Genomic DNA, 17,102 nt, shown 5'->3' on the forward strand with positions numbered 1-17,102 from the left:
CAATAGACAACTTATCTGTGAACAATTAATTTAAAGAAGTCGCGCTTGACCTCACTCCTCAGAGTTATAGTTTGTTGACCTTTCTAACCCATTCTCTTCCATTTAAACACATATTTATTTTATAATATGTTTAGTTAATGTGTTGCGTCGTAATTTGCGTATAAACAAAAACTTGTAGTCTTGAAGTTTGTAGGGTCGGCGTTTTAGTAACGAAGATGTTCATTATTTGTACTAAACAAGATTGTAAAAGTCAAGCATATTCAACCACTGAATCTTAAATCCAATTGGACACACAGTTCCTTCCTCTGCCTCTACTGGCCAATTAGAGTGGTCACTTCACGTTAGCGATGAAGTAAAAGGAAGGTGACTTATCCTAATATGGTAGTAATAGCCTTATATGGAAAGCGGTCGGAGGGACTACTACGAGCGCGGCTGTTTAGTGTCACTTTCACCAATTTCTGAACTACGATTCTCAGCGAGGTGACCGACTGCTGGCGGGTGAACTGCGTTGAAACCGGCAAAGATTTCTGCTCAGAAACCCAACTGCTTTTGGCGTATAACTGGTGATTTGCCGTTGTTGGATGCTTCTTTTCGTGCTAGGAGGCTCAAGATTTCTATCGCTGGACTTCTCAGCCTACTGATAGGACCTCACGTGAATTTGATTCCACGAGTAATTTCATCTTTAAGAAGTTAGCAAACAAGACCGCAGATGTGAATATCTGCAGTTTATTTTGAACTAATACCCACTTGGCGGATAATACCCCTATTTCTCGTTTGACGGCTGACTGAAATTGTCAAAGTTCAAGAAGATTCCTGGTGGTCGGGCTAAAGATCGGAGGCAAGTGGAAACGCGTATTTTCAGTAAATGACTCACTATGACCTTCTCGTGACGGACCGGCTCTCCGTACAGTGGGTCCCCTCTGTTATTCACCGTCTGCATTATAACTTTTGCGTGTTTGGGGGGATTTCCGCACGGAAAGGAATAGCCTTCTGGCAGGACTCCTATGACCATGTTGCTATCGCGCTTGTTTTGTGAACTTTGATTGCCTATGAGTCTTTGTAAACTACACGGTAAAAGAGCATTAGGACACTCGTGAAGACGTGTCTGATTATAGGCAATTGGACACTTTTTCCATATCTCTAGGAACTGTGAAGCGCCTCTCTGCTCATCTTGTTTTCTCAAGACGTCAGAACGGATCCCTATCTCCTCCCCGCGCAACGGAGTCAGGCTATATCTGTTGTTTAACCAAAGTGTTGTAGGATAGCATGGCAATGGTAGTAAACCAGTGGCAAGAGAACATTTCGGCCGATCCCGGGTCTCAACTCCAGATTTGCAGTCAGGAGCCCGGTGGAACGCCGGGAACCCCGTCTGGTTCCACTCCGGGGAACGATGCACTTTCTGGGGACAAAATTCCCAATGTGGACTGCATGGTGTGTGGAGACAAGTCCAGTGGTAAACATTACGGCCAGTTCACATGCGAGGGTTGCAAGAGCTTCTTCAAGCGCTCGGTGCGAAGGAACCTGACGTACACATGTCGGGGAAATCGTGATTGTCCTATCGACCAACATCACCGAAATCAGTGCCAGTATTGTCGCCTGAAGAAGTGCTTGAAAGTCGGCATGAGGAGAGAAGGTAAGACGCTTTTGTTTTCAGATAGGCTAGGCTAGGAGGAGCATGCACAGATTTACACTATGAAATGTTGAAAGTCCTGATTGAATCCCTGGGAACAAGGCACTGGTACAATCATGTCTGTGTACATCCACAAGAATCGTCACTTGAGCACAAAGTAGTTCTAGTAATAAAGGTCAAATTTGGCCAGAAGACAGTAGCATCATGTTAACATATTTCTTTAAGTTTACTGGTAGCACTGGACAAACAACAAGCGATACAGAAACACAGCTGTGTTTTTGTGCGTTCCACTTGCCATTTGCGTTATTCAGTGCGCAAGTATGCAGTTATTTTGCACTTTTTGGGTGATGGCCCTCTTTGTCTACCTATTAATTATGGGTTTTGCTCCCCGACACCCTAGCTGCTACCAAAGCCCTCCAGTACATTTACTGTATTGTGCATGATTAAGAACGGGTCAATTAGTGCAAAGAGGAACAGTGATGCAGAGTATGCGGAGCATAACGTTTCACTTTTAATCAGTCAGTTCCTACTCAGACGCGTCATGTCCAATCACACGGTTTATGTTAATTACAACACGCGAAGCGAGGACGCTCTGGATCTTCCAAATGTATGCCTTTGCTTGTGCGTTATGACATTGTTGTAATTTTCAAGTCTTGCTTGATCTCTGAAATACATACGTGATATTTTATATGCGCGTTAGCCGACTCATGTTTTTTCGTTTCGTTTGATCTTGATTGCTCCCACCGACGTAGGTGGAATCGAATTGCTAGTTAAGGAATGCACTCCTCTAGTTGAAAACCCAGTTGTGATTGGGTTGAGTGTCTTTTTGGCAAATTGTTAAGTGAACGCTGAATGTTTTTCTTTTGAAAGGTTAACATAACCATCCTAAATCGCCGTGCCATATGCTATATAAAATAGGTCAATATTATTAATGTTAATGAAGGCCTTTTATTATTCTAGTAACTCAATATGTTTTTGTTGTGATGCACTGGACTCTCCAAAGTGCGCACACAATCCACATTGTTTATGAACAGCACTCCAGGGTAAATTCACCCAGTCATGCTTCTTTCTGACTGATTGAACCCGAGGAGATCGCCTGACGCACTCCAGTTTGTTGACCTTTTATCTACAAAACCGCGGACCTGAGTTTTAGTCAGATTCAGTGGCCATAATGTGACCACACACGTTTATTTTATACAAGGCCTATCTAGGGTGGTTGCATGATAATTTTCGCGGTCGTTCAATACACTCAATACATCAAATGAATGATGATTTAAATGAGAAAGTTAAATAGGCTTACTCTTCCACTTTTGTCAACAGTTTTGTCTCTGCTCAACTAGTTGTAGTGCATTTCAAGGGCAAGCAACGACAGATATCTTGACCGTAGCCCAAGTGGATTCATACCCTACCTTTATTTGGAAATGGAATAAAACATCACTTCCATCACCGTCCAAATGGTCGACCAGGGAACCACGGTCTGTAATCTGTAACGTAGTCTTACCTCGTGTTCCATGACATTACATTTAGGTCTACTCGTGCTATACATCGTATTGTGCATTATACGGTATATCACAGCGGTCTGAACGAGATTAGCTAATGAACTGATAAACCGTCAAACCTCGGATGAGTCTAAAAGGAGGCCCAATGGCCTTCATAAAGCAGAAAGAAAAGTTAGCTATTAGTTGGGGCCTTTGTTTCCGCTCTGCCAAATGTGACGCAAAACGGCAACAGCAACGGCTCAAAAACCTTTGGAGTAAATGGTTGTCAAGATATATTTATTTTACGAAATACATCAGACTATTCTTTTTTGACTTGATTTGTAGTTTTTGTTTATTAGAAATGGCAAATCACATTGCTGCATATAGCTAGAACACATAGGCTGTGATGTTATGGCTTTTACATTTTAGAATAATAATTGCTTTACAAATGCACAAGGATCGTTACATGATGAATAGGCAAGTGTGGAGAGGAGATTGGCATATGATAGAAAATGACAATTCATTAAAAATAAAAGTGCTTATGTTTTTTGTTTGTTTTCACAGCTTTACATATTTCGATGAGTTTTTAAGGTCTTGCGCAAAAACATTCGGTAACATCTTGACTGGAGAATCACACACATGCGGGCTTCCTCTCGTTCTACTCTTGAGGTTATACATAACTTATGACTATCCCTGAATTATGCAATGGGGTCGCCTGACAAGAACCAGATCAAGAGGCCCAGCATGTTATGCTTTGTGTGTCGTGCAGTTTCAGGTGTTCTACTGCCAATCACATACTCAAATGCCATGAAGTCCGCAATGATTAAGCCATTAGTACTATATTACGACCTAGTCACATCCCAACCTTGAAAGTATAATAATCTGGCCTGCACACCAGAATTGTTATAGGTTTGTTGGTAGGCCATACTTGACCATTTGGGTTTCTCTGGCCCATTGCACAGTGGAAATCATGTGCACACTGCACAATTGACTCTGCAATAGACACTGGACTTATGGTTTTGTGTCCGTTTCTGATTGGCATTTTTGGACACAAAACTTTCCTACAACGCTTTCCTATAGCCTCATTATATTGTACAGAGGCCATTACAACTGTGCTGCATGGTCAATGCCATTTTGTTTCTCTGTTTTGATTCGGTCATATTATATATTTATATTTATAATAAAATGTTTTTGTTCACTGACACAAAAAATGTTTTCCCATTTTTTTCCCAGGGAAATGTCAGTGAGAGTAACTGCACTTTCATAATGACCCAATGATCTCTCTGACCTGGGGACATGAGAGATAATGGGGACAGTTATTTCTGTGAAAAAACAAGCAACAGCAAGCTGAAAAGATCAATGTTAAACGTTAGTGCAGCTCTGGGAACTTTCCCACAATGGCAACCAGAAGCCAAATGCCTTTTAAACTAGGGATGCACTAATATATCGGTCTAACATCAGTATCAGACGATGTCAGTCCTGTTGTTATGTAGCATCAATTTGGCACTGGGAGAATGTTTTGTTATGTGCGTACTGGGACATTTACAGATGGTGCTATGAAGGCCTGAAAGACTTGAAAATGGTTGTTATTTTTGTCAAATATATTTTAATCAGTAACGGCATCGGTTATCAGCCAAATTGTTATTTTAAACGGTATCAGTATCTGTAACGGTCCAGAATTTCACAATCTGTGCATCTCTATATTAAACGGCCTTTTAAAACCTGTCCTACGCCATCTTCCATCCATTCTCAGAGAATGCAATTATTTGAAATAGGTGTCATACAGTAAAATGTATGAAGTTTACCTTTCTGTTAACAATTGAGAGAGAGAGAGAGAGAGAGAGAGAGGGAGAGAGAGGGGGAAGAAGGAAGAAGGAAGAGAGACACACTAACTCAAAAGGCAATCTGTTCTTTGCCCCCTCGTGCTCAGAAAGCCCACTCACTGCCTCCCACACAAAGATCACGTGCACAGGGATCTGAATGAGGACAAATTATGCAGTGATTTGTGTTCCGCTGCCCTCAAAATTCATGTTTTAAGCTCTCTTTTGCTTTTCAGCTAGAAGTTGGACATTTTTGTATTAGCTGTTTACTTAGAGAGCGAGAGAGAGAGAGACAGAGACAGAGAGAACAATTGTGTAGAGTTCAAGGCTTCTTGTGCTGAGTAGAGAGCTCTTTACAAGGGGCTGAAGCGCAGACTGAAGATATTTTGTTTGTCCTTTTCTGCCACGTTGACAGGCTCAGTTCTCCCATGTTGTGCTGGTGAAACTGCCTTACCTGTTTGTACACCCACATCTCTTTTTACACGATGGACATTCCTGGCTGACAAAGGGCTCTTCTCCGGGAGAGAGCAGAGAGCAGCAGCCAGCCTAGGGTAGTCTGTGTGTGTGTGTGTGTGTGTGTGTGTGTGTGTGTGTGTGTGTGTGTGTGTGTGTGTGTTTGTGTGTGTGTATGTGTGTGTAACTGCCGGGGTGACAGGTCCACAGGCTCCTGCAAGCAGCCACCCCACTGGAATGTTCTGCATGCTCTCCCCTGACCTCTGTCAATGCAAAAAAGCTCAATATAGACTCCATGAGGAGTTTGGCATATTTACACACCCACACAAACACACACACGCACACACACACACACACACACACACACACACAAACACACACACAAACACACACACACTATACGGTACATAGTCATGCACACGTCTACGCACTCACACCCACACACATTCTTTTGGCCATAAAAGTAGATAAAGAAAGAGATGGAGAGGGAAATGGGCTTGAGTGATCCTATTTGGGTTCAAATGTATTGTGTACGGTGTATTGGGTTAGTATAAAGTGTAAGTGAATTCATGAGCCAAAGCGTAGGTGAATCACTTGCAAACCTCACCTCTTAATGTTGTGTTTGTCAAGTGTGCTGGCAATGGCCATGGCTTACCCTCATCTCCGTGTGCTGATGTTGGGATGCTCACCACACTGTGTTGTCTCCTCTTACACTGCCTACAGCCTACAGTGTATACCTTTCCAGTGTGGGGTGAAATATAGGTCAAAAGGCAAGGAAACATTAATAATACACATGTTTCGGGGGCTAAGTCCAAACACTACGATTTCCCCCTGGTGTTAGTGTAAATATCAGCTTAGACACACATTAATTGTAGTTCACCCGGGATTGCAGTCAAAAGGACTGTGGGCCTTTTCCCATACTCTCTCTTATGCTCTCTCTCTCTCTATCTATCGACCTATCTATCTTTCTCTTTCTGCCTCACACACACACACACACTTATGTCCAGCAACAGCCTGAAAGCTCTGGTCTGGATTATGGGTTGAAAATAATGTCTGTATGTAACGGAATTGAGTGAGATAACTTACAGGTAAGCAACAGTGCTGGTTTACCCTGGAAAATGGAATTGTCTCTGCGAGACACTCTGGCAAAGAGCAATGATGCACGTTACTTTTTCCCCTTGCATTCCGAGGAACCAGCTAAACTGATGAAGACAGTGCTGCAACGTTGGAGTACACATTGGTCGTAGTGTTATCCGATTGCGTCGAAGTCCGAAATCATTCAGAGTAAACATGGTCTAGTGTTATCCAATTGCATGCAGTGAGATTTTTAAATGCATGCTTATTGCCGCCCCTCGTGTTGGGCCATTACATTGCTCTTTGCCAGACCCTTAATCTTTCTAGATTATCAGGGTCTGGATTTTCCAGGCTAGTGCTGGTTCATAAATCTAGAACTTTCCATTCGTCATTGTTCTAGTTGTAGCCACTGGCTTCCACTGCTCACTTTCCCACCACAGCACTTCCACTTCACACCCCAAGAAAATAGGCCAGCTTTAAGATCGTTACATCTCATTCACCGAACCCTCACCCCTTCCAAAACAGAAGTGACCCCCAAAAAAGAAAGACATGACAGTTGTGCGGTGATGCTCTCTCTCTCTCTCTCTCTCTCTCTCTCTCTCTCTCTCTCTCTCTCTCTCTCTCTCTCTCTCTCTCTCTCTCTCTCTCCTGTCCAGGACAGTGCTCACATCTCTCTTATTAATGCAGCCGGGCTCTATTGCAGCTGCTGCAGCGTGTAGCTTGGGATAGTAAAAAGGTCTGCACCAGCTAATGTGCCTGAGTCTCCTCACGCAAACCTTCCCTCTTTCCTCTCTCTCCCTCTCTCTCACACATACACTTTCTTTCTCTCTCACACACAAACACATTACACACACAGACACACACACAGACACACACACACAGACACATACAAACACTTCCTCACTCTATTTTTCTTTCCGTTTCACCCTCTTGTGTAGTCCCTGTCTTCCTTGGCACTTATCTGTAGCGACGTGAGTTGTTAAAGTTATTGGAGGTGTTTTTTGAAGCGTTGTTTTTCTTAGCGACTTTCTCTATACCTCCTTTCTCTATACTTTGCTTTCCTTGCGTGTTACACGATACTGGAACTCACAAACACGCACGTGTGTGCACATACATACACACACACACACACATACACACACACACACACACACACACACACACACACACACACACACACACACACACACACACACACACACACACACAGTTGGTAGGGACCAGATTGTGGAGTGCAATTTAATTTAGTATACTCATGTACTCTCTCGTGGCAGTGACTTTAACGTCTGCGCAGTGCAGGGAATCCCTTTGATTACAGACATTTTGCTAAATTGATTCCCATTACATAAGCGCCTGACGTTTTTTCTTCCTTTTTTTTTGGTCGCCATTACCCCATAGCTGTAAGAGCAAAGGTTAAATCAGGACAGCTCTCTCTCTCTCTCTCTCTCATTTTCACTTTCTCTCTCTCTCTCACGGGTGGTTGCTGGAGCGTGCTGCCGTTTGAGAAGTCCAATTTGTGCTTTGAGAGTCTTGCTGCTGCCACTGTTGTTCCTGTTACCGCGGCGGTGCTGGCGGCTGTACTAAAAGCCCTCTGCGTTTCCCTTGGTGTGTGTCTGTGCCGGTGACGGTTGTGACCCTCTGCATCTCCCTGTGTGTGTGTGTGTGTGTGTGTGTGTGGCTGCGTCTCTGCTCTCCGGCGCTCTGTCTGTCATCCCAGTGAGAGCACTGAGGTCAGAGTCCCCGGCTTTGCATTGCTGGGCTCCAGCATTTGGGTGCATGTCACTTCTACTAGTGGCTGCTGTTTGATTGGGGGCTGAGATTCTGGCCTCCGTGTTGACCTGAGTGACAGAGAGAACAAGACAAAGTGAGATACATGAAGGCACACAGGCAAAGGGAAAGAGAGGGAGAGAGAAAGAGAGAGAGAGGGAGAGAGAGAGAGAGAGAACAAGACTCTAGTCTACAATAGTGGAGAGCTAGAGGGAGCAGATTGTGGCATAATTTTGCAGCTGAACCCCACATGCCTTCCATGTCTCTTTAGCCTCCCATCTTTCTCTCTCGTGCATTGTGTCTCATTTCATCCTTGTCTCTATCGTTGGTCAATCACTTTGACCTCTATCCTCTGTTCCTTGGGTCATTTGTCATTCCCCACTCACACAAGCACATGGATGAGCCTTTTTTCAGTTTAAAAGTTAAAAATATTCTCTGGTTCACCCAAATCAAACGGTATTATCACTGTTATATAAGCATTATTCGGGGTTGTGAAGTTGGCCCGGGCGCGTTGATGGAGAGTAAGATTATGATCCCTCTGACGTACAATACCTTAGCGGGCTCCATTGACACAACAGTTCTATTTTGGGGTGAAGAGACGCTGGGTGGGAAAACAGTTTCCATCCTAAATGTATTTACACCACCCCTCCTCTGTCACCCTCCCTTTCTCTCTCTCTCTCTCTCTCTCTCTCTCTCTCTCTCTCGTTCTTTCTCCTTCTCTTTCTTTTTCTCTCTTTCCTTTTTATCTTACGCTCTGTCTCTTTCTTCTTCCTCCACTCTCTTGTCATTCCCTCTCTCACTCTGTCTCACATACTCCCCCCCCCTCTCTTTCTCTTGTCTTTCTTTCTCTTTCTCATGTTCTCTCTCTCTCTCTCTACCCCCGCCCCTGTCTGGGTGTAACTGTAGATGGAGTTATTAGGCAGACAGCAGGATGGTGTAACAGGTGTTTTCCAAATGGGCTCTGAGCCATGGCAGTGTGCAGGGGCAGTGCGGGGCAGCATGGGGCAGCATGGGGCAGGGCAGTGCAGCGGATCTGGGCGACCGCTGGCCTCTCTGTGCCCCTTTGGCCCCCGGCTGAGCCATTTGCTGAAGGGAGGTGTGAAGAGCAATCCCACTTTAGCACACCTTCCCTTCGCCATCATTCACCAAAGACACACACACACACACACACACACACACACACACACAAACACATATAACCACAAAACACACACACACACACACACATATAACCACACACACACACACACACACACACACACACACACACACACACACACACACACACATAACCACATACACACACACACACACACACATAACCACACACACACACACACACACACACACACAAACACACACACATAACCACAAAACACACACACATAACCACAAAAATACACACGCATAACCACACATACACACACATGCTCTCTCTCTTTCTCTCTCTCTATCTAAATATCTATCTGTCTGTTTCTGTCTCTTTCTCTGTGCCCCCCCATCTCCTTTCATTTTTCACTCTCTTTCTCTTTCCTTTTTATGTCATTCACTTGTTCCGTCTCTGCTTCAGGAAAGACGGATTTCACAATTTCCCTGCAGTGGGCCGGGCGGGTGGGTGGGTGAAGGCACGAGGCTGTTGCGACATTTCACATTTCTCCTCGTCTTTTGACACCTGGCATAACCTTCACGTGGCTTTTAGCTGTGATTGTGTTGATCCTGCAGAGGCTGCTGAGGGAAGCCAAATGCCATTGTCAGTAGTGCAATCTGTCACCACCCATGTTCAGCTCGATTTACTGATGCTGAAAAAAAAAATTCTGTTCCACTTGAAAAAAATATATTAGTGTGAAGGTCACATGTGGTGCAGGACTTCAATGAAATCAAATATCGTAGTTATTTTATTCTTTATTAAAAAAATGTATGTCTTCTCATGTAAGATCCCAGATTAATCATATTCTTCTGTCTTTTCTGTTATTCTTGTCTCTCATGCTATAGCCGTCCAGAGGGGCCGTATGTCCAACTCCCAGACCAGCCCTGGGCAGTACCTGACCAATGGCAGCGACCCTTACAATGGTCAGCCCTACTTGTCCGGCTTCATCTCGCTGCTGTTGAGGGCCGAGCCATACCCCACGTCTCGCTACGGGGCCCAGTGCATGCAGTCCAACAACCTGATGGGCATTGAGAACATCTGCGAGCTGGCCGCAAGGCTGCTCTTCAGTGCTGTGGAGTGGGCCAAGAACATCCCCTTCTTCCCTGACCTGCAACTCATGGACCAGGTGAGCGCACTTAGCCAGGAAGCGGCGGCGCTTTGGCCATTCAAGCAGCATTGCATTGTGCTCGGCATATTGGGGCAGTGTGCATTCATGTACTGCATAGGGAAGATGAAAAACTCGCCACATTGCTTGTGCTTGGTAGAAGCAAATATTCAAGGCTCACAAAGGAAGAACAGGATTTTGTAATCATATCTAAGTGTATCCAAACCTTTTTTCAAATATTGATTAGAAGTTTAACCTATGGAACATGCAACTGCGCCAAGCGGGTTGATGCTGCGTTTTGTTGATTGAGTTTCATAAATTTGACTTCATGTAACCAAGATCCTTGTGTCTACTCCCTGTGCCTAGGTGGCGCTGTTGCGCATGTCATGGAGCGAGCTGTTTGTGCTGAATGCTGCCCAGTGCTCCATGCCCCTGCACGTGGCGCCCCTCCTGGCCGCAGCCGGCCTGCACGCCTCCCCCATGTCTGCCGAGCGCGTGGTGGCTTTCATGGACCACATCCGTGTCTTCCAGGAGCAAGTGGAGAAGCTGAAGGTCCTGCAGGTGGACACAGCCGAGTACTCCTGCCTCAAATCCATCGTGCTCTTCACCTCTGGTATGTAGCCTAGCCTAGCGCTGGAGTTTCCAGCAAACAAGGCCCAGGTTCTCCTTCTCTGGTAGTAGTTGACTCTGGAGATGGGTTCGGAATCTATTTATTCACTCACATACTGCACCTAGAGTGAATAACCATCACTATTCACTAGTTATTCACTAGTTATTATCATAATAACTAGTCATTATACCATATTCACTATATATTGTGCATAAGTGGATGTTCCGCACACAACATGAATCAGACCTGGCATTGATCTGGAGTGATTCGGATGCATTCACACTGGATCAGGACCGGATCAATTTAAAGTAAAACTCAAGCCAAGACGAGTAGAACTTTATTAACCCCCAAAGGGTTAATTTGCTGTCTAGTAGTAAAAACAGAAAGGCAAAGCCACACAAATACATTAAAATACAACATATAATAACATATTGTTTAATGCATGTAGTATACAAAATAGAGTGCTCTGTTTGTGCAAGCCTCTGTGAAGCCATGTTTACCCAGTGCCGTTGGATGGTACATCGTCAGATAGCTAGCTGGGTTATCCTAGTGTTGGGTTGTTAGCAATGTTCAATACTGACTCAAAGAGGTTAACAAAGATTGGCAAACATTAAATCCAGAAGTTAATCCAGAAGGGTTCGCCCTGAAAATCCATTACTATGATATCTGATACAGTGACTGAATTTGTTTGAGTGAATATCACTTTGTAAATATATAGAATCAAAAGTAGATCTGAAATGATGTGGCACAATTATATTTGACTATTATATTTCATGTATCACAAAGGTTGACATGTTGTCAAACATGTCTAGAAGGACCCTTTTTAGTGTCAGGTTTTGTTTTCCATTTTTTTCCTTCCACCTTCTGCTATCACAGAAAGGACATGGAGTGCCCCCCACTCTCTCTGGAGGTGACGTAGGGTGGCTGAAGGGCTTGGCTAGTTGTGCTATGCCCCTACAGTGTACATCTGTGGCCAGCGTGGTATTAATGTGTTTTTAAGTGTCTGCACTTGACCCTTCTAGGTAGCACTTCCTCATTCATTTTTATGCAGCACATTCCATGATCTTCCGGCTCATGTTTATTTAATTAAGTGAGCAGAGTACAGTACCTCTGCGACTGTGACCCTTGCCACTGCAGTCACGCCAGATGGGACAGGTGTCCATAGCACAGGTCCAAAGCCTTGACTCCGAGGTGTCTCTCCCAGCCGTGTTGTTATTCTCAAACGAGGGCTCTCTCATAGACACACACTCAGGCCCATGTTGTCAGAAAGCCTTTTTTCCAGCAGAGCACCTGGCTCAGGGCTGCTGCACTCTTCCAAATGGATGGCTGGATGGCTGCATCTCTCTCTCTCCCTCTCTCTCTTTCTCTTTTGTTCTCTCTCTTTTACTCCTTTCTCTCTCTCTCTCTCCTGCTCCTTTATTTCCTCTTCTACTTTTTCCATCACTCTCCTCTTTACGCTTCCATCTATTATTGAAACCAGCCCTGACAGCCAACCCCCCCCACCCCACCCCACCCCCACACCCACACCCCACCCCTATTTCCACCTCCCACCTCCGTCCCCTCAGCCCTTTGCACCCCCACCAACATGGCTGAATTATGCATGGCGAGTTCTAGCGAGAGGGATTTGCCACAGCCTGGCCCTGACCTACATAACCTCTGTAGCCCAGGGCATCACTGTGATCTGTCCTCCAACTCCAGCCAGAGCCCCAGACCCCCCCCCCCCCCCCCCTGTTCATCCCGCCCTCCCACAGAGACCTGCCAGCATGAGCTAACAGGGCCAGACAAACTCCGGTGCCCCCTAACCTCCAGCCCAGGGGCGGCTGTACCCTCCCACCCATCACCCTGGATCAGCGAGCGGACGTCTAATGTCACCAATGTTCACCGCCTCACCCCCCAACACACACCCACACACACGCACACACACACACACACACACACACACACACATGCTCATGCCCCCGCACCCCCCCCCCAAACAATATTTCCCTCCTACCCGTCTGTCTTTTTATTTGTCTGTCCGTCTGTCTGCCTGTACAGTCGAGAGACAAAGGGGGTCCGGGGCCCGACTAAGCGTCCGCTCCCCATGTTAGGTGTGGTGGAAGCACGCAAGCCCTGTCAGCGAGAGCATTGTTGTCGAGGTGTCTGATTTGATGCCCACTCATCCAAAATGGCGGAGGGCCACTGATGTTTTTATCCACGGGGGTTTCAGCGGAGGGCAGACGTGACAGTTATGCCTCGCCCAGGGGGTTCGTAATCACCATAGAAATGTTAAGCAATTAATCTTTTGTTGCAGGGCAAACAGAAGCTCAGCAGGAAGACATTTATGCTCGGAACACTAATAAATGGACAGGGGGAAAAGAAACTAGAGGAGAGTGTCAGCATTTATGAAAAAAGGAGTTTTATAAAGCTTCCCTTTCTGTGCAAAAGCGGGTCTGAAAGTTGAACGCTGTCATGCGGATTAAAGTGCAGTGGATACATAGAAAGTGAATACTGTATGTGGTGACTTCCTGCATCTGGTTATGAAACTTGCCTTATGAAACTATACCAAAGGCCATCACATGTTTGTGACTTTGCTGTTGCACAAAAAAGAGACTAACTGATAAACTAAGAGATAAACTGGCCCATTATCTGATTGCTCAAAAGTGGTCAGATAAAGATCTGAAAATAATCTGGGTCAATGTCTATAGCCAGTATCCAACTCTGCCTTTGTGTGCCATATGCTTGTTAACGCTTTTTTCTGTTTAGTAACAATACCCATTCCTCTTTTTTCTTTGTTTTTCTCTTGCTCTCTCTCTCTCCCTCTCCCTCGCTCTCTCTCTCTCTCTCTCTCTCAGATGCCATGGGTCTGTCCGACGTGGCCCATGTGGAGAGCATCCAGGAGAAGTCTCAGTGCGCGCTGGAGGAGTACGTGCGTAACCAGTACCCGAGCCAGCCCAACCGCTTCGGCCGCCTGCTGCTGCGGCTGCCCTCGCTGCGCATCGTCTCCTCGCCGGTCATCGAGCAGCTATTCTTCGTGCGCCTGGTGGGCAAGACGCCCATCGAGACCCTCCTGCGGGACATGCTCCTGTCCGGCTCCAGCTACAACTGGCCCTACATGCCCGCCGTCCAGCGCGACCGCCCCCTCGCCCTGCATTACAACGAGAACGGCCCTTGATCTGCCCCCTGTAGGGTGAGACGGGGATGCGGGCGGTCAGCAGCTTTCTGACTGACCTCCTAAACCACCCCCCAGCCCCAGGCCCCCAAGCGCTTCTTCACATTGCCAGGGCTGACCTGACTGATGGACAGTTTGAGACCCCTATGGGCCCACTGGCGTCAACTCCCTCATTCACATCATCAGGAACCACTCGCTGTTCTGATGCAACCCAGAGCGACATAAACTGATTCTGTGCTGTCGCTTGAGGAACGGACCTTGATCCTTCACTGAAGTCCGTCAGACTCTCATTGCTTGTGTTGTTTTTTTTATAAATAGTCACTTGATGCCAGTCCCTGCACAAGGGGACGCAGATTTCAGAGGAGCTGGCAGACGGGCTTTGTGCTGTCTCTGAAGAGGCCCGATTCTTGAAACTCTTTTGCGAATGAACCAGAAGCCATTAAAAGTACCAATGCCAAAACTCTTTTTTTTTCTTTTTTTTGTAAACAAGGACATTCAGAGAGAATAATCTCATTGTCTGTTTGGGGGCCTTCATAAAAATGCTCAGCTAGATTTTTTTTTTTTCAAACTGAAACTCAAGATTGTGTCCATATGTGTGGTGTACTACTCTGTGCAGCTAGGGCAAACAGTGTGATCACAGCAGCTGAGGTTGGAATGGAGAGGTGGGGGAGGGAAGGGGAGGGGGGTTGGTGTGTGTGTGTGTGTGTCGGGGGGGGGGGGGGGGGGTTGAATCTCCTATTATGTCCAAGTGGAAGCAGAGAGACAAATAAAAATACTTTGGGACAGACTTACGTAAAAAGAAAGCCATTGCCAAAGCCAAAGCGGCAAAGGAACTGTTTGGAATGTTTTGTGGTAGTGGTTACAAAAAAAAATCTCTTTCAGTTTGTTTCCGAGTTGACCTTCTTTGTATTTTTGGGTCTCTGAAGAGGTTGGAAGCTGTGAAAAGAGGCACTTGATATATGAAACCAGCCAGAAAACCCCACCCCTCCCCTCTCTCTCTCTTTCTCTCTCTCTCTCTCCCTCTCTCTCTCTCTTTCTCTCTGTTTTACTCTACTCAGCTATCACCAAAAGTCCAGCACAACTAGATAGTACTTTAGTCGCCATGTCAAGCACAAAGGCCATCCTGTTTATAGTGCTTATTGGGAGCGTTAATGCCTTGTTGTCTGTTCAAGGTAAATATCAATGAACAAATATATATATTGCCAACCATTAAACCTCAGTGAGAATGTCAGGTGACCTATAGGGAGAGGGCATCTTGTGTAGCATAGGTATATCTATCGTAATCATTTTCTTGTCCGTATTGAATCAATTGGAGTCAGATGTCAAAACAGTTTCACATTCAAAAATGGCACTACAGTTTGTAAAGTCAACATTTGGATACAAAAGCCATTGGGACCTTGAGAAGCAGGACCTTTTGTTTTATTAGCTCACAGAAATATTTCTATAAGAGTATTGTTTTTTTCCCTGTATTTTAGGTTTTGAAAAATTGATCAATGAATGATATAAAGAAAACTGTCATTCAGATATCATTAATGTTTTTGTGTGATTCATTTCTACCATGCAAACAAATCAGTTCTGAGATGATCAGTAATTCAAGCATTATGTCCACAGCAGCTCCCTGGACAGACTTGCTTGCCACATTCTACACTGGTATGATTTCAGATAATTTAACTGATACTACTGGCATTCTTATCAGTTGTCATATTAACCGTCCAAAAAGTCTGATACCAAACCACTTGCAAGCTTCATCTCTCCAGGGCCAGCAGCCCAAATATCATTGGTCTTTTTTCCAAAAAAATTTAAATTTGCCTCAGAATCGAGATCTCATTTCATCTCTATCAATGCTTTTGTTCTATTTTACATATAAGGATTGTAATTGTAATGGAATTCATAACTAATTTAACATGTAATAATAACCTAGGGTGTCTGTAAAGAGTGACAGACACTGTATATGTTAACTCACCCTCTCAGGATGGGATTTTTGGAGGGGGGTTAGAAATGTCACACAGCCCTTTCCCCTTCAATATGTTTGACCCCCCACCCACCCACCCACACACACACACACACACACGCACGCATACAACCCTCATCTCCAGAGCCATGGGGACGGAGAGGCAAATATGGGAATGACTTATGCTTTCATTTCACAGCTGTCACTCCAGGCCCAACCCTGTGACCCCTCCAATAACCAATGGATAAAATACACATGCACACACACACACAGACACACATGGACACACACACACATTCAAATGTGCACACACGCCACATGCAGGTCCCCCCAGTCCATATACATTTTTTATTGCGCTGATCCAGGTAAATGAGAGGGTGTTACAGTGAAGTTATTATTTAAAAAGAATATGACAAAGATATGTGAAAAAAGTATATCTATCACCACCAAAATCGATTCACTGAAACATCTTATTTTAACCGTAAGTCTAAATTCAGTGATCCACTAGTGTAAGCTGATGAAGAATAAGATTTGCCTTTTTGGACAGCCAGTGGAAAGGATCTCAATGCAGACCCAGTCATCTCAAGCCGATGGTAATTGTCTGCACATCCACCAACCCAAACAAACGGGTTCCCTCGATGGTCACTTGACAGACGTTTGTCAGGCACACTTAGCCTCGACATCTCCAGTATCTGTTGTGACGCAGTTTCAGTTGGTCAGTGTTGGGGGGTGGAGGCCGAGGACGAGCATCCCTGAGTTCAACCAATATGTGCTGGGAATGGGGTGGGGGACATTGTGATTCAGCCCTGTAATTTATACAAAGTGGTTGGATGAAAAGCTCAGCCGTAGCCTCCAGCTAAGGGGTTTTTAAAACATGAATGTTAGCCACAAGGGCAAGCTGTCTGTCTCTGGGGAC

At 45.2% G+C, this 17,102-nt stretch overlaps 1 protein-coding gene across 1 annotated transcript; it reads left to right on the top strand.

The window, feature by feature from the left end:
• Positions 1-477: 477 nt before the first annotated feature.
• On the top strand, positions 478-14,877 carry nr2f5 (nuclear receptor subfamily 2, group F, member 5). Its single transcript, XM_076279516.1, has 4 exons — positions 478-1,633; positions 10,215-10,495; positions 10,841-11,087; positions 13,919-14,877. The coding sequence occupies exons 1-4, from the start codon at positions 1,267-1,269 to the stop codon at positions 14,236-14,238; spliced, it is 1,215 nt and encodes a 404-aa protein (XP_076135631.1). The 5' UTR covers positions 478-1,266; the 3' UTR covers positions 14,239-14,877.
• Positions 14,878-17,102: the final 2,225 nt, after the last annotated feature.

This window comes from Alosa pseudoharengus, unplaced genomic scaffold (genome assembly GCF_046254945.1).
Source record: "Alosa pseudoharengus isolate Yale_2024_CS ecotype anadromous, Long Island Sound unplaced genomic scaffold, YU_APseudo_1.1 YU_APseudo_1.1_scf_12, whole genome shotgun sequence".
Taxonomy (NCBI): Eukaryota; Metazoa; Chordata; class Actinopteri; order Clupeiformes; family Clupeidae; genus Alosa; species Alosa pseudoharengus.

Bases quoted from the DNA above. Each gene is read 5' to 3' on its own strand.
- nr2f5 (XM_076279516.1), top strand. From the start codon at position 1,267: ATGGCAATGGTAGTAAACCAGTGGCAAGAGAACATTTCGGCCGATCCC. The intron at 10,496-10,840 runs GTGAGCGCACTT...CCCTGTGCCTAG, and splicing joins ACCTGCAACTCATGGACCAG to GTGGCGCTGTTGCGCATGTC. The intron at 11,088-13,918 runs GTATGTAGCCTA...TCTCTCTCTCAG, and splicing joins CATCGTGCTCTTCACCTCTG to ATGCCATGGGTCTGTCCGAC.